Source organism: Chelonoidis abingdonii, chromosome 11 (assembly GCF_003597395.2).
Source record: "Chelonoidis abingdonii isolate Lonesome George chromosome 11, CheloAbing_2.0, whole genome shotgun sequence".
Classification (NCBI taxonomy): Eukaryota; Metazoa; Chordata; order Testudines; family Testudinidae; genus Chelonoidis; species Chelonoidis abingdonii.
In genome coordinates, this window is record NC_133779.1 from 12,424,388 (window position 1) to 12,449,780 (window position 25,393).

At 47.3% G+C, this 25,393-nt stretch overlaps 1 protein-coding gene across 1 annotated transcript in view; it reads right to left on the reverse strand.

Annotated features, from left to right (window-relative positions):
• Positions 1 to 4,495: 4,495 nt before the first annotated feature.
• Positions 4,496 to 25,393, reverse strand: part of LOC116828228 (butyrophilin-like protein 9) — a 100,447-nt gene continuing 79,549 nt past the window's right edge. The window contains 2 exon segments of the mRNA XM_075070512.1: positions 4,496 to 4,605; positions 7,150 to 7,443. Of these exon segments, the coding sequence (XP_074926613.1) occupies positions 4,496 to 4,605; positions 7,150 to 7,443 (404 nt within the window).

Sequence of the window (25,393 nt, forward strand, 5' to 3'; positions counted from 1 at the left end):
TGGGCATCGATGTTAATTTTTAAATAAATCTTCAAATTCTGGGAAAGTTCCAGAGGTCCAGAAGAAAAGCCAATATCACGCCAATATCTTAAAAGGCTAAATGGATAATTATAAGCCCTCTTTGGCTGACATCAATTCCAGGGAAAATGATGGGGGGAAAATGTTATGGGACTAAATTAATAAAGAATTAAGGAATGGAAATCAATACCAATAAACATGGCTTCTTAAGAACCAGGTTTTATCAAATTAGACAGATATTGTTTTTTGATGATGTTACAAATTAGATTGATGAAGATAACTGTGCTGATATACTATACTTAGACACCTGCAAGGCTGGTGACTTATGTTAATAGGATTTTTTTTTAAAGTAGCACTTCCCAAAATTAATGTGGCACATATTGAATTGATTAAAACCTGGCTAACTGACAGATCCCAAAACATATTTGTAAATGAGGAATGATCATAAGCTGGTTTGCTGAACAGTCTCCAAGGGATTGATTCCCAGCCTAACACAGGTCAATACATTTTTCCAACTATCTTGGAGAAAATTCCAAATCATTGATGATAAAGTTTGTCAAAATTTAACAAAATTTGGTATGATAGTAAATAAAAATAAGGAAAGGGCGCTTATATAGAGAGTTATCTAGATTGCTAGATAAACTGGGGGTATTGAAATAACAAGGCTGCACATCTAGGATCAAAGGGTGGCGACCATACTGACAGTATGAGGCAATGTAGCCTTAAAAGCAGTGATTCTTATTATTTAATTATTTAGCATCTGTCCTGCAGTCGTACCTAGAAGCCTCCATCATGGACAAGATCCCTATTGTGCTAACTGTTGTTCAAACCCAGAACAAAATGACTGTTCCTGACCCAAACATCGGGAATACAGACATGCAGACATTAGGACACAAGGAAACAATGAGACAAAATTGTTCAGCATAATAAACAGTGGCCTCACTCTCGGCACATGAGCTGCTTAAATGTTGTAAAGTTTTTTGTAGTCATTGCAAGAGTTTTAAGGAGGGTTTAGAAGGAGGATACTGCAGATGTTTACAGGGAGCTTTTCCCCAAAGGTAAGGAGCAGTGTGGGAGAAAGTACCAAGGTGTTTAATTGAAATTTTCAGAAGTGCACTAGGATGTCTGGCATCATGAGCTGACGGGAGGTGAGAGTCAACACCTGTATAATGTATAAGGACGAATAGACTGTGTGGGGAAAGGCCATGAATTCAAGTAGCTTCTGTATGATGCTATGGTGAGCCAGTGGAGGGATGCAAAGAAACAAGTTATGAAAACAATCTTTACAGAAGCACTCTGAATGGATATGAGCACAGCAAGATGGGATTTGTTGGGGTTGGAGAGAAGGATGTTGCAGTAGTCAGGATACAAGATGATGATGGCCTGGATGAGAATATTAGCTGTGTGGACACAGAGGAAAGGCTATTTCATAGAAAAGTTCTGAAGAATCAGAAAGATTTGTATGCTGCCTGGATATGATGATCTACAGAGAGGGACAGGTGGAAGATGATGCCCAGATTATGGGCTGGATAATTGTTTTGCCCACAATGATGGAGAAAGGATGGAGTGAAAAGGGATTGTGGGGACAGACTAAAAGCTTTGTTTTGGCCCTATTGAGTTTAATCTGACATATGGACTTACTAAATAAAAAATCAGAGAGAGGTACTATTTCAATTTTGGCAAGAGACAGTTCTGGGGTAGAGAGGTAGATCTGTGAATTATTAGAATAAGGGTAATAATATAATTTGTGTTTGTGTGTTAGATTGCCCAGAAATTAAGAGCAGAGGAAGAAGAGAAGTGAACCTAGAAGAGAACCCTTGGGGCCTCCCCCTGCCCCCTGAAAGTTGGAGGTGGGACGGTTCCAAAGAAGGAATCATTAGAGAGGTCAGAGGAAGCCAAGAAAGGACAAGATTTTGAGAAACAGAGCATGGTTGACTTTGTTGAAGGAAGCTGACAGGTCAAGAAGGATAAGGCTGGATCACTAGTTCTGAGCTTTCGCCAGGAGCAGATCATTAAGGACTTCAGTGAGAAATATTTTGCTGCAGGAGGGGCAATAAGATAGGAGACAGCTTAGGATGGAATTGGAGAACTCCAGAAAGAGACTGTTAGCAACATGTTCAGTGAATTTGGAGATGAAAGGGAGAAGGGGGCAGTAGTTGGAGAGGCAAGCAGCGATAAAGATGTTTCTTTCTTTTGTTTTGTTTTATATGGAAGAGAATAAAACATATTGATATTGTGAGAAGCTAGAGGAGAGTTGGTTAAAGAGAAGAGTAAGATGTGAGATGGACATGGATGTTAGAGAGGGCTTTCCCTTCACCTTCCCACTTCCTTGGTTCTTATCACTAAAACAGAAAGCAGAAGTCCGAAGTGCAGACAATGCAATTGTTTATTGGGGTTAGTTTCCATGCAAGCATATTCCAATTTCCTTTTTTCTTCCTACTTCCAGTTTCACCTCTGTTTATATAGTAAAACTTGAGTTCTGCTTAGCTATATCTTAACCAATCATTTTACTGAAATTTTACTAACAAATCCTAACATATTGTAACATGATTCTCTAAACATTATATGCCACCACCTTAATTGAATAAACCTAGCAAAATTAATTATACAGCAGACAGAAACAATTAAAGAACCAGACAGAGACCATACAGATTAACAGTAAAAAAGTGGGAGCCATAAAGGCAATACAATAAAGAAATGAGGAGTTCACAACAACAACTATTGATCCATAGTGTTCTGTGTGAAAAGAAACTATCAAACTAAGTGTTCTTTAAACATTCTAGGATCTTCTCTTTATCTGGGGTGTTAGATTGGATCACCGTCTTAACAAGTTATTACCTTGTTTTAATTTAAATTGTTTGGAATGTGCACCTGTGATCGCATGCTTCTAAGTTTCTGGCTGTCTCTGCTGCTTCTGTTTTTTTTTGCTTAGCCAAAGAACAAGGTCTCAGACTATCACAGGCAGACTGTGATTTTGATTCTTTGTTTTTATATCCCTGTAACTAGCTAAATGATAAGAATATACCTAAATTCTTGAAATTATAGGCAGGCCTGAATATCTATCTTATTGCTGGGATGGGATAGGCTCTCTGGGACAAGTGGAAAGGTTAGAGGAGGAGATCACATGAAGGAATGGAAAGGGAAGGAGAACAGAGTGGAGGAGAAGTGTAGTCAGGTAGAGGGCAAGGAGAAAGTCACATTTTATTTTGTCAGTTTTCTTTTTAAAGACATCAGCAAGTTCCTGTGCAGAGAGAAGTGTAGGCAGTATGAGGCAGATGCTGTGAGGAGATGGCTGAAAGGCCATTTGGATTGTGCTGTGAAAGTCAATCAGGGTAGAGAAGTTGGCCAGGAAGATGGCAGAACTGAAGAAAGAGAAAACAAGTTTGTAGTGGAGGAAGCTGGTCTTGTCATGGAATTCTCACCTGATGCCTCATGGCAGGAGGGGAGGAAGCAGATGCTGGGGTGATCCTGGGCAGGGGGATTTCAGGGGGACTTTGTAATGAAAGAGCAGAGCAAAAAAGAGTCAAGGGAGGAGGAGAGTGAAGCATGGAGAGAATCAACACCATATCGATGGAAGAAAGGTCATGGAGAAGATGGCTGAGAGCAGAAGAAAAGTCAGCAGCAACTGATGGACTGGAAACCATGTAAAGGTCAAGTGACAGAATGAGAAGAAGAGGACAGAGGGCCACAAGAGCTACCTGAAGGCAGGTTCCAAAAGGATGAAGCTAGGCTGTTCTCAGTGATGGCTGGGATTTGGGAGGGGACTGCAGGCTGGGGCCGAGGGGTTTGGAGTGTGAGAGGGGGCTCAGAGCTTGGGAAGGGTGTTGGGGTACAGAAGGGGGTGCAGGGTGCGGGCTCAGGGAGGGAGTTTGGGTGCAGGAGGGGGTTTTTGTTTGGGATGGAGTACGGGCTCTTGGCTATGGGTGCAGACTTAGGGTTGGGGATGGGGATGATGGGCTCAGAATGGAAGGGTGGGTTCAGGGATGGGGCAGAGAGTTGGGGTACAGGAGAGACGTGGGGTGCGGATTCTGGGACGGAGTTTGCGTGTGGGGGTCTCAGGGCTGGAGCAGGCATGTGGGGTGCTCCTGGGAAGCGGTGACATGTCCCTTGCTCTTAGGCTCTGCATGCTGCCCCCATAGCTCCCATTGGCCATGGTTCCTGGCCAATGGGAGCTGCAGAGCCTGCATACGGGCTGGAGTCTATGGGTGGGGGTATCACGAGGGATCCCCTGACCCTCACCTTCACGTAGAAGCTGGACAGGCTGGCTGCTTCCTGGGAGCCGTGTGGAGCCAGCCAAGGAGTCTGCCAGCCCTGCTGAGCTGCCAAACAGACTTTTAATAGTCTGGACAGCAGTGCTGACCGGAGCTGCCAGGGTCCCTTTTTGACTGGGTATTTTGGTCAAAAACCGGACGCCTGACAACCCTACTTTCTTCCAAGACACTGTTGCTTCCCTCATGAGTCTCTTCCAGCCTGCAGGCTAGGGCAGTTCCCATTTCTCCAGAAAGAAGGTGATGATGGGCACAGACACCAGCAGGAGCAGGAACAGGGTGCAGCGGGTGGCCCAGATGGTGAGGGACATGGCTGGTCCTGCAACATGGAAAGGGACATGGTGACAGCCATCTGCAAAGCAGTGTATGGGACTGCAGTGCCAGAACTAGACACAGAGCAGCTGCTGTGTAATGAGGAACCCATGTGAGCTTCCGGAGGTCTAGATCTAAGGGGGGATCATGCTGCAGGGAGGCACATTCCCTGGCATGGCTGCCGCCAACCCACCACCAAACACCTATGCCGCAATGACCCTGCCCCTTCCCCGAGGCCCCCACTGCCTGCTGTCTGTCAGTAAGTCCTCCATGCCACCATGACTCGCACACCCTGGAAGACCCCACTGTTCACTGTGTCCCTCCTCTTCCTCTTGGGAGGGGGAGTGAGCAGGGATGGCACGTCAGCAGCGGGAGGATGGGAGCATCTGGTGGGGGAGTGAGGTGGCTCGACTGGGCATTGCGGCTGGCCCAGTGCTGGGGGGCTCATGGCTCAGCGGGGGAGTAGGGAGTGGTGGCTCAGACCTATGCTGGAGCTGGCCTGGCTCATCTGGGGGGCCGGGGGGAGCATTCACAGGTGCTTGTCCCGCCGCTCAGCTCAGCCTGGGACAAAAGGGTGGGTGGAGTGGCGAGGGGGCCAGCGGCTCAGCCCATGCTTGAGGGTGGGGCTTGGCCTGGTGTATCTTGGGGGGGGATTCTCCTCTGGTCTCAGGGCTCCTCCTGTTAAGGGGGATTTCGGGACACCAGTGTGCAGGGGGCAGGGGCCTCCACTGGAAAGGGCAGGGCTGGTGGGCTAGCCTCCCCAAAGCAGGGGCTGACCTGCCACACAGAGCTGGGGGCACAGAGCTGGGCTCTGATAATCAGGGTGTGACAGAGCAATAGCCCGTTACCTGTGTGGGTCGCTCCTCCCCTCCTCCGCTGCTGTTCGCACTGCCTGTGTGACAAGAGCAAAGAGAATCGCACCGTGTGGGAGAGACACCTGCAGCCTCCGCAGGGACGCGCCTCCCAGCGACAGACAGAGCGGTTCAACCAGTCACTGGGGCTAGATCCCCAGAGGGTGTAAATCAGCATCATTCCATTGGGGTCTATAGGGCTTTTGACAGTTTACACCAGCCGAGGAGCCGGTCCCTGGACTCTCTCTCTTGATCTAAGTTTCACACTGAGTTTCACCAGTGCAGATTCAGCAAGGACGTCACTGTCCATTTAACAAACCAACATTTCATTGATCCCTGGCACCTGGCATTTGGGTTGAAGCTCCATGGGGTGAAAATGCCCCAGGAAGTTGTGAGCCAGGATTTCCCTGCTCCCCAATCAGACGCTCTTGCCTGCAGAGCACCCTTGGGGACCTGAATGTGCTGGAGACCCCTGCTCCCTGCAGATAGCCCGGGGCTCACCTGGTGGGCAGAGCGGGTTGTGTGATAGGCTGTGTGCACGGGAAACATTCTCAGACAACCCTGTGCCTGGGGCAGCACCAGCCTATGCCCTGCTCATGCCCAGTGCTGAGGATTCAGGGGAGTTAAGTGCTGTCTGGCCCTGGGGCTGGCCCCTCTGCACAGACCATGTTTCACTGCAGAGAGCTGGGTCTCCCCCTGGTAAGTGCTGCAGGCAGAGGAGTTATCCAAGGGGTGAGTTTGGCCCAAAGTCTCTATGCAGCGAGGGGAGAGCTGGGGGGACAGAGCCGGGCTCAGATCCCTGGGGTCTGGCCCAAGAGCGTCTCCGTGAGCTGTGGGGTCTGACTCTTCTCCACTGCTGCTCACCTGGCCTGTGCACTGGGGACAAGGAGAATCTGGGCCCGTCAGTGCCTCCAGGTGACACTCAGTGTGAGGAAAGCGGCTGCAATGGCTGAGCCCAGCTCCCTACACCAGACAAATGGGACATGACTGTTCCCTTAATGAAACCTCCCCAAATGGATTCACCAAGTGGCTCCATCAGACCTGCTAAGTGTTACACGTTCCATTCATTGAGCAGCTCTGTCCTCCTTTGTAGAAGTTGTGGGTGTGGACATGCATTGCCCACGTGGTGTCCTGGACCCTGGAGGTGGCCCTCAGCTACAAGCCAGGAGATCGCGTGCTCTAGGCCCAGCTCTTGCACTGAGTTTTATTAACTTCTTTGTGCACTTCACAGCTAAGCTACTAGCCAAGTGCTCATACCCCTAAAGTATTGGTGACATCTGACTTTTTCCCCTGCTACATATAACGAAGGGTTGCACAAGGTTACTTGAGGCAGACCTGGGAACAGAGGGGAGGGTTCTAACACAGCAAACACCAGATTCAGCCACTTTATCTTGCTGCCTTTAAGAGGGAATGTGCCAGAGTTATGTGCTTGACTATGCTGCCTCTAACACTTACCACATTCTGCTCCCAGAGCCTTGAAATGACCCCAGGAGTCCTGGGAACCAACAACCTACTTCTCACTAACACTCATGTGATCCACTGACAAAGCTGGTGTTATATCTGCCACTAGGGGCTGGTGGACACAGAGGATAAAAACATATTTTTTTGCCCAGTACCCTGTCACTGAGCTATCTGCATCTGGATTCTCTCTCTGCCATTGCATGGACAATTATACTCACTCTGATATTCACTCTCCTTACCGGTGATGCTGAGGTGCTGGGCAGGGCTGAGCCGGGATCTCTTCACCTGGTTGTTGCTGTCCTTGATTTCATATGCACAGGAGTAATTCCCAGAGCTCCCCCTGGACACCACATGGTCATAATTGTAGGTGAGCTTCTCCACCGAGCCTGTCTGAGACAAAATTTCCTCCCCGTCCTTACAGAAGATGACATGGGTGGCAAGGGCCCGTGAGAACACAGAGCACTGAAGCCGCACGGAGACTCCCAGGTGCGTGGACGTCTGGCTCATGTAAAGGGTGGGGGCACGAAGAGCACCTGGGAAGGGGAATGGGTCAGAGCTGTCAGTGTGGCCATAAGTGCCGCCTGTTTCAGGAGGAGCCCAGGGAGTAGTTTCCAAAGGAGATTGGTTACTGTGGAAGCAGCTCACAGCTACTAAGGGCACAACTATCCTGTAATCAAAACCGGCTGACTAAGGCTTGTCAGTCTGTTTGTTCATTTGTTTGTTTGAAGAACCGTGTGCTGTGGCTGGCAGTTGGAGGCCGTGAGCTTCAAAGGAAGGTTTGAAAGCTCAAAGCCTCTGGTAATTGGCTGAGCCTTAATCAGTGGGCAGGCATTTACTCAGGCCAGGGCTTTATAAAGCCGCGCACAAGCGACCAGGGAGCTTTGCGAACAGGGGCTGTTAGCAGGGAGTTTCACAAGGGAGATTGGAAGGGGAATAGGAAGGGAGCGGGGGTCCCTTGTCGATCCTATCTATTCCCCTGTAGTCCCCTTAAAACCTATAATTCAAACCACATTTCAAAACCTATTTCTTTAAACCACCCTTCCATTAACTAGGAGACAATGCAGGCAGAAGCCCAGCAGCAGAGTGGGGGCTATCCAGTTTATTGCGCTGAGTGTTGCATGTATGATTACCTGCCCTGTGGGCGGGTGGCGTATGTGCTCAGTCAGTGCAAGGAGCTCCTTGCCCTCAGAGACCATGTACGGACTTTGGAGGCCAGGGTGGCGGAACTGGAGGAGCTAAGACAGGCAGAGAGGTATGTTGATGAGGCTTTCCGGGACACTGTAGAATTGTCCCACCTCCGCTCAGACAGCCTGTGTGCTGTTGAGGAGGAAGAAAGGCCCAGGGAAGCAGAGCAGTCAATGGGAGCAGAGGGAAACCTTCCCATAGTTGGGACCCTCCTTCCAGATGGTGCTGGGGTTGCCTCTTGCACTGAGATTACCTCTCTGTGGGAGGGAACTCCAGTTTCTAGGAAAAGGCAGGTGTTAGTAATGGGAGATTCGATCATTAGAAACATAGATAGCTGGGTTTGTGATGATTGGGAGAACCGTATGGTGACTTGCCTGTCTAGTGCCAAGGTTGCGGATCACTTGAGGCATCTAGACAGACTTATGTGTAGTGCTGGGGAGGAGCCGGTGGTCGTGGTACATGTAGGTACCAATGACATAGGGAAGGGTAGGAGAGATGTCCTGGAAGCCAAATTTAAGATGCTAAGGAAGAGACTGAAATCCAGTGACCTAATAGGTGGCTTTCTCAGAAAATCTCCCAGTCACGGCGACAGGGCCAGGTAGGCAGGCATAGAGCTCAGAGTTTAAAGGGATAAGTGGATGAGACATGGAGTAAGAGAGGAGGGGTTTATGTCATTAGGAATCGGGAACTTTGAGATGGAGGAGCCTGTAAAGGAGAGATGGCTTCACCAAACAAAGGGAAACAGAGCTGCTGGCACTAAACATTAAAAAGAGTTTGTAGGTACTTTTTAAAACAGAGATGGGGGACAAGCGACTGCTGCGAGGAGCATGTGGAGTCGGACACAGACTTCTCTAGGGGAGAGTGTATGATAGAGAATCTCCAAGTATATTCAGGAACAAAGGACGGAAAAGGAATAATTGTATAGGGCAGATCAGATACATAAACATGTCATCATAAACAAAACTGCACCATCATGAAAAGGGCAAACAATAAAAAGGAAAAAATTTTTAAAGTGATTGTACTCAATGCTAGAAGCGAGATAATAAAAGAGTGAACTAAAGGCCTGTGAATCACAGGATTTGATATCAATTAGTCAAGAAAGACATTAAACCTGGAGATGCTGAGAAGGGCGAGTCAGATGCGGACACATTATTCCGGGTAGAAATAATGTTGGAGGCAGAACATGGTTTGTGCAGTGGGAGAGTGGCAATCTACATGTGAACAGAAATAAATTCAAATGCCATAAATCTTAACCCGAATCACATGTCATTAGAACTCTATGGTGAATGTATACTCTAATAAAATAACATACGGATTTATGGACACCTGACCAAGGAAACAGTACATAGTGATGATGAAATGCTATGGAATTAGAAGATGTTATTAAAATTAAGAAACCCAATAATAGATGCGAAGGATTTCCAATTACTCCCATATTGCACTGGGAACATTTCAACTTCAGGACACAATGGAGAAGTAAAATTTCTCAATACTTTAAATGATACTTTATGGATGGCAAAGCTGGTACAGGAAACCACAAGGGAGAGGCAACTCGTAGATTTAATCCTAAATGGACCACAGGAGCTGGTCCCAAGAGGTAACTATAGCAGGACGCTTGGAAATAGTGACCATAATACAATAACGTTCAACATCTCTGTGGTGGAAGAACACCTCAAGCCAAACCTGTGGCATTTAATTTCAAAAGGGGAACGATACAAAAAATGAGAGGGTTAAGTTAAACAAAAATTAAAAGACAATGATAAAGTGAAAATCCCTGCAAGTTGCATGGGCGCTTTTTTAAAGACACCATAATAGAGGCCCACTTCAACGTATACCCCAAATTAAGAAACACAGTAAAACGAAGCTAAAAAAAGAGCCACGTGGCTTAACAACCATGTAAGAAGAAGCAGTGACAGATAAAAAAGACATCCTTTAAAAAGTGGAAGTCAAATCCTAGTGAGGCAAAATAGAAAGGAACTACAAACACTGCCAGCTTAAGTGCAAGAAGTGTAATAAGAAAGCCAAAGAGGAGTTTGAAGAACAGCTAGCCAGAAAACTCCCAAAGTAATAACAAATGTTTTTAAGTACATCAGAAGCAGGAAGCCTGCGTAAACAACAAGTGGGGCCCTTGACGATCAAAAATTACAAAAGGAGCGCTTAAAGACGATAAAGTCATTGCGGAGAAAACTAAATGGATTCTTTGCGTCAGTCTTCATGAAGCTGAGATGTTAGGGAGATTCCCAAACCTGAACTGTTGGCTTTTGTAGGTGGACAAATGAGGAACGCTGTCACAGATTGAAGTGTCACTAGAGGAATGTTTGGAATTATATTGATAAACTGCCAACATTAACAAGTCACCGGGACCAGATGGGCATAGCATTCACCCAAGAGTTTCCTGATAAGTACTTCAAATATGAAGTTGCGGAACATTAACTCAAGGATTTATGTAACCTGTCGCTTTTAAATCGACTTCGGTACCCCAAGACTGGAAGTCAGCTAATGTAACGCCAATATTTTAAAAAGAAGAATATTTTATTGCCCTTATATAATCCGGTACGCCCACATCTCGAATTACTGTGTACAGATGTGGTCCCCTCACCTCAAAAAAAGGTATTCTAGCACTAGAAAAGGTTCAGAAAAGGGCAACTAAAATGATTAGGGGGTTTGGAGAGGTCCCATATGAGCGAAAGATTAAAGGAGGCTAGGCCTTTAGCTTTGGAAAAGAGGAGATAAGAGGGGATGATAGCTGAGGTCTATAAATCATGAGTGATGTTGAGAAAGTGGATAAGGAAAAGTTATTTATTATTCCCATAATACAAGAACTCGGGGTCACCAAATGAAATTAATAGTAGCAGGTTTAAAACAAATAAAGGAAGTTACTTCTTCACGCAGGGCGCAAGTCAGCCTTGTGGAACTCTTACCTGAGGAGGTTGTGAAGGCTGGGACCTATAATATAAACAATGTTAAAAGGGAATATCTGGATAAATTCATGATGGCTAAGTCCATAAATGGCTATTAGCCTGGAAGGGTAAAGAATGGGTGCTCCCTAGCCTCTGTTCGTCAGAGGATGGAGAAGGACTGGCAGGAGAGAGATCACTTGATCATTGCCTGTAGTTCACTCCCTCTGGGGCACCTGGCATTGGCCACTGTCGGTAGACAGATACTGGGCTAGATGGACTTTTGGTCTGACCCGATACAGCCGTTCTTATGTTCTTATGTAAGGCTTATCGTGCTCGAGCTCTAGGGCTGTTTACACAGCACAGCACAGCCGTGGGCCTCTAACTGCAGAGTAGATGAACTCTGCCTGCTGAAGGGCTGTGGGGTCTGTGCAATGTCTCTGGAGCAGATTTATTTCAGCACAGCTGGGTAATGGGGGGATAATATCAGATCTAAGACGATCAGCTCTTCGGGAGCTGGGACCAGAGCTTCACATAAGGGTGTGCGGCATGTGGCGTGATGGGGCCCTGACCCTTGAGAGGGGCGTCTGGGGTCCCAGTAATAATAGTAATTAATAATAATCTGTTGCTGGACTTTTTATTAGTATATTCCCCTCTGGCGTGATTAGAGAGAGAGAGATTTTTCTGGGGACAGACTGACAGAGGGACTCACCGGGAGCTGAGCAGGTCTCCTGGCTTCTGGGACTCAGCGCTGGGAACAGAAAGGTGCCGTGTGGTTAGTGCTGGAGATAAAATCTCCCTCTTTTCTGATGTCCCTCTTGAGGGACAAAAACTGTCTTTAGTAGATATGAAAAAAGAAAAATCCTGATTCTTGTTTTGGTGAAGAAGCAAACCAGGCAGGATGTTAGATCTGGGGCATGGCAGATTCCTCGCACACACAGACCTTAGCTGAGCTGGGGCCTCCTTTCCTTTCAGCTCTCTAGAGGGCCAGATCCTCAGCTGGTGTAAACTGGCATTGATTCCAATGTGACTACACTGATTTACACCTGGTGGGGATCTGGCCCAGTAGCTCTCATACTCAGTGCTTCTACTGGTTCCCATTTCTCTCCCACTAAAGAGGATTTGCCGACAGTCTGGGCCAGGGACTGTTCTTCGTTCTGTTTCCTCCCAATCTGCTAAAACGTAGCACTGGGTTCCTACATACTCACCACAAAGCAAGAGGCACAGAGACAGGATCATCGGTGCAGTGGGGGGAACCGAGGAGGATGGAAATAGCCCAGCAGTGTCTGCTGCTCCCTAGGGCTGGATGTTCCAGCCAGCCCCTCTCTCCGCTCCCAGCCCTCTGGGGTCTGCAGGGCTCAGGCAACGGAGACATCACAGCCTCTCTCTGACCTGCTCTGTCCCCTCATTGGGTCAGATATTTGTCACATCTACCCGTTTCCTGCCCCGCACCACCTCCCTTTCCCCGCCCAGGCCACAGCCTCTCTATTTTGGGCTGTAAGATTGAGAACTGAAGGGGCCTGGTTTGCTTGTTTGAGTCTAAACATATCACTGAGGAAACACTCCCCATTCCATCTTACTGCCTGGGGACCAAGACAGCTCCTGGCTAAAGGCACAGCTAGGCCAGGGTGAAAGGTCACTGGGTGACTTGGGGCCCTGGATGTTGGATGAGACTGAACCTTTTGCCTCCAACTTGGTGTCCAGTCCCTAGTGAGAAGGACCCAGCTCCTCCAAGAGAAATTCACTCTCTGGGCTTAAGGGGGACATAAATGGGGTCTGGGCTTCATGTGGGACCCACTACACATGGGTGAATTCCCCTCCTCCCCCACAAATAGCTACCACGGGACTGTGCTGGTTCCCAACCTGCTTAATAGCCTTTGTCTCATTCTCGAAACTCAGATCCAGTCACTTCTACCCATCCTGTGCTGACTGTCCCCTCTCCCCATTCTGGGCTCCTGGGGAGTCTGTTGTCCTTTCTGATAGATGGGAACAAGGTCCCTTCCTGGTCCCTTCTGCATCCCTGCTCATTTTGCTGCCCCTGCTGAGAGACAGGTACCAGGATGCTGTTGGATGGGAAAGAACACAAGGCAGTTGACAAAGAGCATCCAGAAGTGACCTCTGAGCAGGTGGGGAGCTGGAATCAGTGTGACTAAGCAAGCGGGGGAACCAGGGCAAAAGGCCAAAGAAACATTTAGGAAAGAAAGAAAATCTTGGAATAGATGTTATCACCTCTGTGGGAAGCCAAACAGCTGAAGTCCTCAAGGGAAATTTGTCAGGAGCACAAAGCAGATCCGTTTAGCAGAGCAACTTTGCAGAATAATTGATGCAGAAGTGGATTGTCCTGAGATGGTGGCTGGTCACATTTCACCCCTGGGATGGACTCAGCTCTGCAGAGACGCTGGACAGGGGACATTCAGGTGTAGCTCAGAGGCATGGGGGATGGTCAGCAGAGCTCAGATCCTCAGGGGATGGTCCAAGGAGCACACGGTGAGAGTACCTGTCAAAAGCAGAGCCCAGAAGACAGCAGGGTGGAAAAGGATAAATATTTATTGCAGTTTCCATAAATCATTGTTTCAAAACTTTTTGTAAAAAAATATTTCTCCCCCTACCCCCCTTCTCTTGGTGGCAAAATGATAAAAAAAATGGAGGGAGGGGAAATCCCCAACCCCCAAAACTTTTAAAAATCTCTTAAAAAATGGGGGGTTTTAAATGAAAATGTTCCCCTTTTTTCTTTTAATTTTCCAATTTTGTTTTTACACCCCCCCCCCCAAAAAAAGATTTAATGTTTTCTTTGAAAAAATGGAAACTTTGGAAATAATGAAAATGTTTGACAAAAACTCTCACTTTGAAAACTATATGCTTTTTAGAGCTCTAGCCCAGATTGATCCCCTGACATCTGCTTGTAGCTCAGACAATGCTGCCCAGAAAGGGGCTGATCCAAAGCCCATTGGTGTTGATGGAAAGACTCCACTCATTTCAATTGCCTGGGGATCAGGTCCCTGTTTAAGGTTCTGTTGTGACAGCGAAATGACTCCACAGCTTTCACTTGGAGTGATTCCAGCCCAGACTCACCGAGGAACAGGAACAGAGAAAGTCTCTGCCATGACAGGCTGCAGTGCTTAATTTGTAATATAAGAGGTGCTGGAGCTCAAGCAATTTTTTTTACATTCATAACTGATGCAGCAAGCCCAGAGGTGCCGGGGTTATGAACTGCCAAGCGTAGAGGTGCTGGGGCTCAGCCCTGGCAAACCCTGGTACCAATTAACATGGGGAAGATGAAGGGGACATTAATGATGGGATCATTCACAATGCAAAATGGGATGTGAAGAAGGGGAACTCACCCCACCCCCCTCAGCCAGTGCAACAAACACAGCTGATATATGCAGCAAGAGCATCCACTGAGTGAGTTCCTCTTGCTGCACAGATCTTGCCACTGCCTCACTTACATAGACTCTGAAAGGAGAAGAGAGATGGCTCCTGTCACGGAGTCCCTGGGCGATGCTCTGGAACTGCTCCTCACCAAGCCAGTCAGGACTTTGGGGAGTCTCCTCTCCCTTGGAGCAGACTGTCTCCAAGGCAAGAAGCTCACAGGGCTTCAACTCCTGGGTCTCTCCTTGGAGCATTCAGCATCCTCTGCCCCTCTGTGCACTTCCCACAGCGATTCCACCCTGGCGGGGTCCTGGGGAAGCCACAGGGTCCTGCACCCCCACTTTGGAGTCAGACATGACTCTAAGCTAGCCAGTAAAACAGAGGTTTCTTTGATGACAGGAACATGGTCTAAAAGAGAGCTTGTAGGTACAGCGAACGGGACCCTTTGGCCAGGTCCATTTTGGGGGGCAGTGAGCCAGACACTCATGTCTGCACTTCACTCCTCATCCTCAGCCTTCTCCAGACTTAAAACCCCTTCAGCCCCTTTTTTCTGGCCTTTGTCTCTTTCCCAAGCCAGCAGGCCACCTGATCTCTTTGTTTCCAACACCTTCAGCTGGCACCTTTGCAGAGGAGGGGCCCAGGCCATCAGTTGCTAGGAGACAGATTGTCAGGCATTTATGTACACTGGCCCTTTGCTCTGCAGCAACTATATACTCTTATCCCCCCACCTAGACACTTAAGAACTGCATAGGGGACCCTGAGGCAGGAGCATAATATTCAGAGAAAACATTAAGAACATTCCCAGTTCGTCACAGCTCCACAAGGGAAGAAATGACCAGGGTGTCACCGTGCCTCAGTGGGTCACAACTGAGAATACCAGATGCAGGACAAACTGCTGAGAAATAGGGCAGACACACCCCAAACTGGTGGTTATTCCTCAATAAAGTATATCAAACCAGCAACAAAAGTAAACCTCTCTCTCACCGCACTGGCTAACAAGGAGTCAGAAATGCAGCCTCCTTAGGTATTCCAGTCCTTGTTTCAACATCCAGACACCAGATTTAAAGATGAGTGGTTATTTAAAACCAATTTCATCAACCAACAGTTCTTCTGATCCCAGAGGACCAGCCACATAGCCAGGTCAATATATAACTCAGATCTTACCCAATAATCACGCTGTTGCCAATCCTTTAGTATCTAATAGCTAAAGGATTATTTATAAAAGAAAAGAAAGAGATGAGAATTAAAACTGATTAAGGAACCAAATACATAAAATAATTGCAAAGTTCTTGGATCAGGCTTGAAGCAGTGTTGGAATAAACTGCTGGCTTGTTAAGTCTTTGGTTACTTCCAAATAATTGGAAGATCCTCAGGCCCTTGGTCAGAATGCTCCAATTAGTACAAGTGCATAGATCAGAGCAGGAAAGAGTCAACATGGAGATGTTTCAAGGGCCTTTTATAGCTTCTGCCACATGGAGGGAAACTCATTGTTGCAGGCAAAACCTTTAGCACAGTTTGTGGAAAAAAACAGGCACCCAAGATGGAGTTCAGTACCACATGATCTAGTCACATGCTCTTGCATGCTTTGAAGAGTCATAGGAGCCATTACCAATAATCTGGCTTTCTCAGGAAAGTCCCTCCAGTGTGGGTAAGATTCTTTCATGGCCCATTGTGTTCATAATTTTCCCTTCACAATGTGCTGGCTAGACTGGATGTAAATACATTGAGGGTGTTACCCAGGAGCAAACACATTTGAAGTACAGGTATACAGCCAATATTCATAATTTCAGATACAAAAATGATTCATGCATACAACAGGATAATCACATTTGGCAAACCATAACTTTTCCATTGACACCTTATATGACATACTTTGTACAAGATTTCTTGTGATGGTGTAACAGTGGTAGCAACAATGATCTACATGTTCTTATTTTAATCATACGTCACACAGGGCTCCTCTCTGTTGGTGCTTTAAAAGAGACTTGAAGGAGTCCGCTGCACAGAGCTGGCAATAGAGACAGAGATTTATACATGTCTATGTTTGAGGATAGAGATATAGAGCGATAGACAGAGGACGTATATGAGGATTGAGAAATACAATATTGCATTTAAATACGTGCATGGTTAAGCACAAACACTAAAATGTTCAAAAGCACTTAGTGATTTTGGGGCCCCCATTTAAGATACTCTAAAGGGACAGATTTCCAGCAGGTGACAGCTCAGTGCAGTCTGTCTGTCACCCCTTAATGTGTCACAAGTTGTGCTCCCAAAATCACTGGCCATTTTGGAAGATTTGGCCATAAGTGTGTGTGCCATTTGTGCATGTGCCAAATCTGTGTGTGAGACCAGCTGTAGGGGTGCGAAGGGCTGTGTCCCCATGGCCCATTCTAGCCTTGACCCTCAAGTGAGACTGCAATCAAGAGAGATCAGTGCCAGTTGTGATGGGGATTTTGTGATAAAGGTCCTCTGGCACAACCACACTGTGTGGACGCAGAGCGGCCAGTTCAGTTCTCAGCTGCCCCACCCTTCCCCGCAGGGTGAACATTGATCATTTCCTACTGCAGCAACAGACACAGCTGTGTGAAAGCTGCAGGCACCGCTGACATGTTCATAAAACAGGTGGACTAAACCCAGCACCTGCCCCCCATGAACCACACAACTCCTGCCACTACAGTACTGTCATAAACAGATAGCTAAGGGTTAATGTTTCTTCTACCTGTAAAGGGTTAACAAAGGGAACCAAACACCTGACCAGAGGACCAATCAGGAAACCGGATTTTTCAAAGCTCAAGGGAGGGAATTTTGGGGTGTGGTTTCTTTGTCTGTCTCTCTGTTGTGCTTTCTTGGCTTTGAGAGAGGATCTCTCTATCTCCAGGTTTTCTAATCTTCTGTTTCCAAGTGTAAGTACAAAGGTAGAAAGACAGGCTTATTTTGTTTTTCTATATTTACATGTGTGTAGTTTGCTGGAATGTTTTAAATTGTATTTCTTTTGAATAAGGCTGTTTATTCATTTTGTTTTCTTTTAAGCCAATGACCCTGTTATGTCACCTTGATACAGAGACCATTTTCATGTCTTTTACTTTCTTTTTATATAAAGCTTTCTTTTTAAAACTTGTTGGATTTTCTTTTCTAGTTGAGGCTCAAGGGGATAGGAATCTCTGTGCCAGGATTACGGTCTCTCTCAGGGAAAGACTGGGAGAGGGAAAAGAAGGAGGAGGGAAGGTGAATGGTCCTCTCTGTTTTGCATTTCAAAGAATTGAAATAGAGTGATCCTCCGGGGCCATCAAGGGAGGGGAAGCCTGGGAGGAGGTAAAGAGGAGACAAGGGAGGAGGGTTAATTCCCTTTGTTGTAAGACTCTGGCATCTGAGTCTTGGGGTCCCCCAGGGAAGGTTTTGGGGAGACCAGAGTGGGCCAGACACTGGAAATCTGGCTGGTGGCAGTGCTATCAGACCTAAGCTGGTAATTAAGCTTGGAGGTTTCATGCTAGCATCTTATTTTCTGAACTCTAAGGTTCAGATCTGAGTAGGAAAGCTATGACAGGTACTTCCCGGGAAGTTTTCTGATATCAGCTAAGGAGTGAATTTATACTGCTCCAGTTATACCAGTGTAAGTCCCTGTGCACTCCCTGGTTCTGGTATAAGAGCCTTTTTCTGGTTTATTTTATGTCATTTTAGAAGCAATGTAAACTATGAGGCATAAATTTTCAATAGTGAGGATAATTAACCATGGGGAAAATATCAAGATCAGTGGTGGATTCTCCATGACAGCCAATTTTTAAATCAAGGGTGGATGTTTTTCTAAAAGGGATGCTCCAGTTCAAACAGGAATTATTTTGGGGCAGTTCTCTGGCCTGTGTTATACAGGGGGTCAGACTATGGGATCACAGTGGTCCCTTCTGGCCTTAGAATCTATGAATAAACCTGACAAAGGCTCTGATTCCACAATAAGAGTGTCCCCATGGGAGTTGCACTATCAATGGCTTAAATTTATACTGTCTATGAAGAAGCCCTGGGATAAAATGCTCTTTCTCCTTCTGCATTCCCTGTCACTGAAATATTTGAGCCCCACATATAATCATTAATGGGGTTTATCTGCACAGACTCCTGAGAGGTAGAGAAGACACCCTTATTTCACAGAGGGGGAAACTGAGGCACACAGACTTAGTGACTGATCCCAGGGCACACAGGAGTTCACAGCTAATGCAGGGATTGAACTCAGGGCCCTTCTTCTCCTTAGCCCTTGCCTTCCCAGAAGCCTGGCTGACAATGAGCAGCCTGGTACCTGCCTGGCAGGCCAATGAGCCTGAGCTATTTTGTCCAAAAAGGAGAAGTGCCTAGAGATGGGAAAACATCAGAGACACAAGCTGGGAAATCTGACACAGGGGATTTAATCAATCTCACGGATAGTGCCACCCCCTATTACTTCTGGGATCACATCCTGCCTCTCTTCCCCTGGCCCAAAACTCAGGGCAGGCAGGGCAGAATCTCCTCAGTCCTGCAGAGAATATTGATGGAGCCAGATGCTGCGGGACTAGAGAGTGACCAGCAGCTGCTCAGTGACTCTCTGTGCACAGAGAGTGCACCAGCTGCTCTGTGCAGTCGCACAAGGAGAGACCAGCAGGATAAGCCGTCAACACCCTGAGCATCTGCAGAGTCTCCTGTGCAGATGCCTCTTCTCCCTGCCCCGCAGTGAGATCTCTCTAGGCCTCACCCCGAGCTAGCAGCCCAGCAGGACGGGGGTGTATCATATGCTGAGATGTGGGATTGAAAAGCACGCTCTCACAATGTTATTTTTGTCTTCACACATTAACCTGTCTCATTATCTCTCTCTCTCCATTTAGTCAGTTCTCATGAGGTTTCCTGTGCAGTTTATTTTCATAGTTGTACATTTAAAGGCCAGAAAGAACCAATGGGACAACCTAGTCAGAGTGTCTGCACAGCCCAGGCCAGAGAACCTCCTGCAGGGATCCTGTCTTGCAGAAAGAGACGTCCCCAATCATCTCGGTTTAAAGATCTTAAACTGGCTCCCATTTCTAAACACTAAGGTGGCTGTGGGTGATCACTTAAAGAGGGAACCAGGGGGATGGGAGATGCTGGGCTGGGACAGAGCAACTGGAGATGGACCCTGAGGTTAATGTAAGGGGACTGTTGCCCCCTTACTAACATTCAGTTGGAGTGTTTGGTTACTAGCTCCCAGCACTAAAAAGGAAAGGGTCGATGGGAAATCAGGACCCTGAGACTGACGGTCTCCAGGATCAATGTGGAGAGGCCAATGCTCCAGATCAACCTGACTGACAGGGCAGGCAGGCTAATCAAGGAGTCAGGAGGCCAGGGGGGTCCCCTCCTCCATGTGAGCTGGAATTGTCTGAGTCAGATGGAGTGGGGCCGAGCTAAGCTGCTGGGAGCAGAGCTGCAGCCCAAAAAGCCAGAGCACAGCCCAGAGAGCAGAGCTGCAGCAACCAGAGCAAGAGGGGCCAGACAAGCAGCCCAGGAAGCAGGTGAGAGCTGAGAGAGAGTCACAGAAGCAGCCTGCAGAGCAGACCTGCCTTGGGAGCGGAGCTATAACAACTGGAGCCAGAGAGAACAGAGAAGCAGCCCAGGGAGCTGAAGGCAGAGCAGCAGCAGCAGCTGTGCTGAGGCACAGTGGAGCTGGGACTGGAGCAGTCCGGAGCTGGGTGCGGTGAGCAGCTGGGGAGAGTGAGGGGAACCCTGGGCAGTGGGCCCAGCACAGAGAGACACTTCAGCCAAGAGGCTTTCTAGGCCAGATGTGGAGGGGGATTATAACCCTGACAGAGCAGGGGTGACACTGGGGAGAAGGGTCCTGCCACCCAGAGCCTGAGACTGTGTGGCCACCGCCAGAGCAAGTGTCCAACCCGCAGCGTCCCTGCAGCACAGCCGGGCCTGAGAAGGAGGCCTGGGATCTACAAAGAACAGACTGTGAACTGCCCTGATGTCCAAAGACACTGTTTGTAATGTTCTCTGCCACAAAGCAGCATGATGTGTTTTCCTTTAACCTTTCCCATTTGTCCTTATTCTTTTTTAAAATTATTTGTTAATGAAATAACTTGTATTTGCTTTAAGTTGTATGATGTGATCAGTGGGTCAGGGAGGTGCGCAGTGCAAAGAGAGTACCCCGGAATGGGGACACCCTAGCCCCTCTCCTAGGTGACCACAGCAGGGTTGGGTGTTGAGCCCCCCAGGAATCCTGGGCCCAGCCTTGTTGGGGTTATGAGGACTCTGCCAGACAGGAGAGTGGAAGGGGAGTCCTCAAGGGCAGGGAGGCCTCTGGGTAAAGGAAGTGGGAGTGAGGACTCAGATCTTTCCGCCAGCCCACTTCACTGGGGTAGTGCAGAAGCCAGGAAAGTTCCCCACAATAGCGGGACCTTTCCCCCGCTTACATTTAGCTGCACCTGTGGGTCCTAATCTGATCTTCCCCAGATTTTTGTTGTGTGGACTCAGGGTTCTGGTTTGGGCCCATGATAGAGATAGTCTCAGACCACACAGTTAGTATCTAAACTCCCCCGAACGTCTGGATGTGGGGATTCTCCCTCTGAGACCAGAAACACAACAGGTACCAGATATGATGATTCAGAGCATGATCAAGGAGGGGAAGATATTTGATCTGGGGTGAATGAGCCACCAAATGGAGAATGGGCAAGAGGGATGAGGTGGAGCTGTTGGTCTTGGGAGAGATTTCAGGAAGCTCAGTGGATCATCAAGATATGGTGTGTACCCAAGGCCTGACACTGACAGACTGAGCAGATCTGTAAGGCCACAGACATCCCCAGAATAGACTTTGTCAAAAGATGCTGGGAGGTTTAACGCTCTTGTCAAGTGTATAACCCACAGCAGGTTATCAGAGCAGGGATGGATGGGGCTGTATGATACCCAACTTTACAGCACCACACACACCAATGGCGCTGAGGAAACAACACAATCACAGTGAAGACTGCACCAGGGCTGGCTGGCAATTTTACACCAATACCTTGTTTTGATAGAAAACCAATTTTTGACTTTTTTTTTTTTAATTTTACTTATTTATTTATTTGTGGCCGTCTCTGCTTTCCTTGAACATTTTTCATTGGAAAATCAAAAGCCCCAAAATATTTCAGATTTTGGAAGATTTCAGCTGAAAATTTTCAGTTTTCAGTTGCGAAAACTGATATTTCCCCCCAAGTTTTCAGATTTTCAGTTCATCAATGAAAAGTTAAAGTTTTATTGCTGGAAATTTCAATGGAAATTCATCTAAATTTTCCATGGGGGAAATTTTTTTTCCATTTTCTGCCCCTCCTCAGGGTGCACTATGTTTAATCCTCAATGTTCGCAGGTGGAATCTACCAATGCTCTATTCTGCCCTGTGCCCACATGACTCCCCTCTGATCTCCTAGAGGTTAATGGATATTAGCCTGACAGACTGGGTGATAAGTGTGGGAATGCTGAAAATCATAGTATCATAGAAATGTTGGGCTGGAAGGGACTCAAGAAATCATTAAGTCCAGCCCCCTGCATTGAGGCAGTTCACAATAAACCTAGACCCATTTCTGGCAAGAGGTTTGTCCAACCTGTTCTTATTAACCTCTGATGATGGGATTCCAGAACCTCCCTTGGAAGCCTACTAGAGTTTAGCTACCCTTATTGTTAAAATTTTTTTCATGCTATCTATTCTTATCCTCCCTTGCTGCAGATTAAGCCCATTATGTCTTGCCCTACCTTCAGAGGGACTGAGAGCAATTGATCACAGCCCTCTTTATAACAGCCCTTAACTTATCTGGAGACTTTTATCAGGTTCCCCTTCACTGTTCTTCTCTGAAGACTAAACATGCCCAGTTTTTTTAATCTTTCTTCATAGGTCAGATTGTCTAAACCTTTGATCATTTTTGTTGCTCTTTTCTGGATTCTTTCTATTTAGTCCACATCTTTCCTAAGGTGTGATACCCATAAATGGACACAGTCCTCTGGCTCAGACCTCACCAGTTCCCAGGAGAGTGGAACCATGACCGCCCAGGTCTTATGTACAACACTGCTGTTAATAGACCACAGAATGACATTAGCCTTTTTTTGCAGCTACATCAGATTATTGACTTATACTCAATGTATGATACACTGTGACCCTCAGATCCTTGCCAGCAGTACTGCCACCTAGCCAGTTATTTCCCATTTTGTAGTTGTGCATTTGATTTTTCCTTTCTAATTGAAGTACTTAGCACTTGTCTTTATTACATTTTCTCTCATTTGGTTTCAGATCAATTCTCCAATTTGTCCAGGTTATTTTGAATTCTAATCCTGTCCTCAAAGTGATTGCAACTCCTCCCAGTTTCTTGTCATCTGCAAATTTTACAAGCATACACTCCATTATCCAAGTAATTAATGAAGATAGTGAGTAGTACCACATCCAGGACAGACTCCTGCAGAATCTTCTCAGCTTGACCACTCACAACTAAGTGTGGTCTTTCAACCAGTTCAGTATGGTCTTTCAACCAGTTGTGCATCCACCTTAAAATAATTTAATCTGCACCACATTTCCATCATGTTATTATGAGAGTATCATATGGAATTGTGGCAAAAGCCTTAAAAAAATCTAGATAGATCCCATCTATTGTTTACCCACCTCCACCAGGCCCAGAACCCTGCCGAAGAAGGAAAGAGGATCGGTTTGCAATGATTTGTTCTTGACAAATCCATGCTAGTTATTCCTTATAACCCTGTTGTACACTAAGTGCTTATCAACTGATTATTTAATAATTTGTTCTAGCATCACTGCAGGTAGTCAAATTAGGTTGACTGGTCTATAATTCCCTAGGTTCTGTTTTCCCCTTTAAAAGATAGATGCTATGGTTTCCCTCCTCTAGTGTTCTGGACGTGCAGGAAAAAACCAAGCACATCTGTGAACTGTACCCTCTGAACCCAGGCACACAGAGCGCAATGGATTAGAAATCCAGAAACTTAGCCACTCAGTCAGTTTATCAGCCAAATGTGGCCCCTTTGCCACTAGTTGTCCCTTCATCAGCCCAGGTTTCAGTGCTACATGGTGTCGTGGCACTCAGTTAGTGAGGAGCTTTTCTTCTTTCACCAACTGCGTGGAAGAGGCATGAAAGAACAAGCCAGTGGGTGCCCCCATGAAAAGAAGAACAGATAACCAACAACCAAAGGAGGTTCAAACACACGTGTGCAGCATACAATGAATCCACAGTCTTAACCCCTCAGCCATCTTGCATGATGTGGCTACAGGCCTGATATCCCTCCAGGTAGACCTATGTTTTTTTCTTTACATTCACTTGAGTGCCCAATCTGGTCTGACTAAATGGGAGCTCATGAGAAAACCATCCCAGAGGGAGAAAGGGTGGCTGAGTAGTTAAAGCTGATCCAGTGTATTCTGCTTGGGTTGGTTTGAATCCCATCTTTGTTGCTAGCCAGGCTTTCCTATGGTAGAGGTGGCCACTGACTCTTCCTCTTCAGGCCCTCACTGCCCCAGCATGTCTTACCATAAATAAAATTTTTCTCTGCAGTGTTGGTGTAGGTCCCAGGATAGCAGAGCTGTGTAACTCAAAATCATGTCTCTCTCACCAGCAGAAGTTGGTGCAATAGAAGGTTTGACCTCACCCGCCTTGTCTGGCTAATAAAAAACAGACACATCCAACAATCTTGGGCCCCAGAGTCCCTGGGCCAGCTGGACTCCAGGCTGGCTCACAAAGGTAGGAATTTTGCATGGTGCCTCTCCAGCGCTGGTGCCTCAGCAGGCATAGCCCGTCTCTTCCCCACGCTCGCTCGGGCATCTGGCTGCAGCTGAGCAATGCCAGCGTAACCCCCGTGTTTGCATTTCAGGGCACGGTGATGTCACTAGGGGAGCAAACAGTCAGGAGCTATGTGGCCATTTGCTCTGTGGGCTGGAGACTTGCTGTAGCCTGGCAGGGCCCTGCTGGGACAGGCCGAACCCTCCAGCCCTGGGTGCGGCGAGATCGGGGGATGGGCCGGAGCCGCCTGCAAAGACTTGGGAAATGACTGTGGGGGGAGGGGCCTGGCGAGCAGAGTTAATGACAGGACCGTCAAGGGAGGGAATGGCCAACTGCAACCTGAGGGGAATGGGGGGAGCCCATCTGCCACCTGGGGGCATTGGTGCTGGACCTATATATACAGGGTTAGCAGTTTGCTTCAATGGCTCTCAGCATCCCTACTATATAAATTGTTCCAGAAACGCTGCCTGAGGGGGCAACGGATGGGGAAGCCCAACTGTCACCTGAGGGAGGATCTCAATAGGCTGGGAGGGTCAGGGAAAAGGCCTCAGATAAGAAGGGGATAGTTCGAGGAGGGAGGGGACAGGGGTTGGGCAGAGGGAAAGGGGATAGAAATGGGGAGGGGGAGAAGAAGGGAAGGGGATGGAGATGGAGGGAGTCTCGGAAACAGAATTTGAGAGGGGAGAGAAGCAGGATAGAAACAGGACTGGGCAGGGTGAGAGTCCAGACAGGGCCCAGGGGAGCTGCCCTTTTTGTCCCTAGGTGCTCATCGTGGAGCAAGCAACCCTCTTTCTTAGAGCATAATTAAAGCTCCATCTTTCCCAGCTCCCCCCACTGTGGGGCAGGGATCCGCTGACAGGGAGGTGGCAGCTATGTCAGGAGATCCCTCATCTCACATGGGATGTGCTGGGATACACAAGTGACAGAGGTCAGGAGAAGCCACTAGGAGCCATGCAGCAGATACTCTCATTTAGCCACACTCCATGTTGCCTTCAGAGGAGATGACTGTTATATGTTTGGGGGCAGCTAGTTTAGGAAGAAATCACTTGAGAACAGAGACCAGCAAGCTTACAAAGCAACCATTTATTTACAGACAGTGAGCTGACTTAACCAGCCAAAACTGCCTGGGCTATCCCCTAATAATCTAATTCAGTTGCCATAGGAACAACAACTACATCAACCAATTACACAACATATTGCTCCCCTCTTAATAAGAACATCCCCTAAATAAAATACACACTAGACTAGAGAAAGAGGGTAGACTGCCTCCATTACCGGCTAATCCCTGGGGATTATTT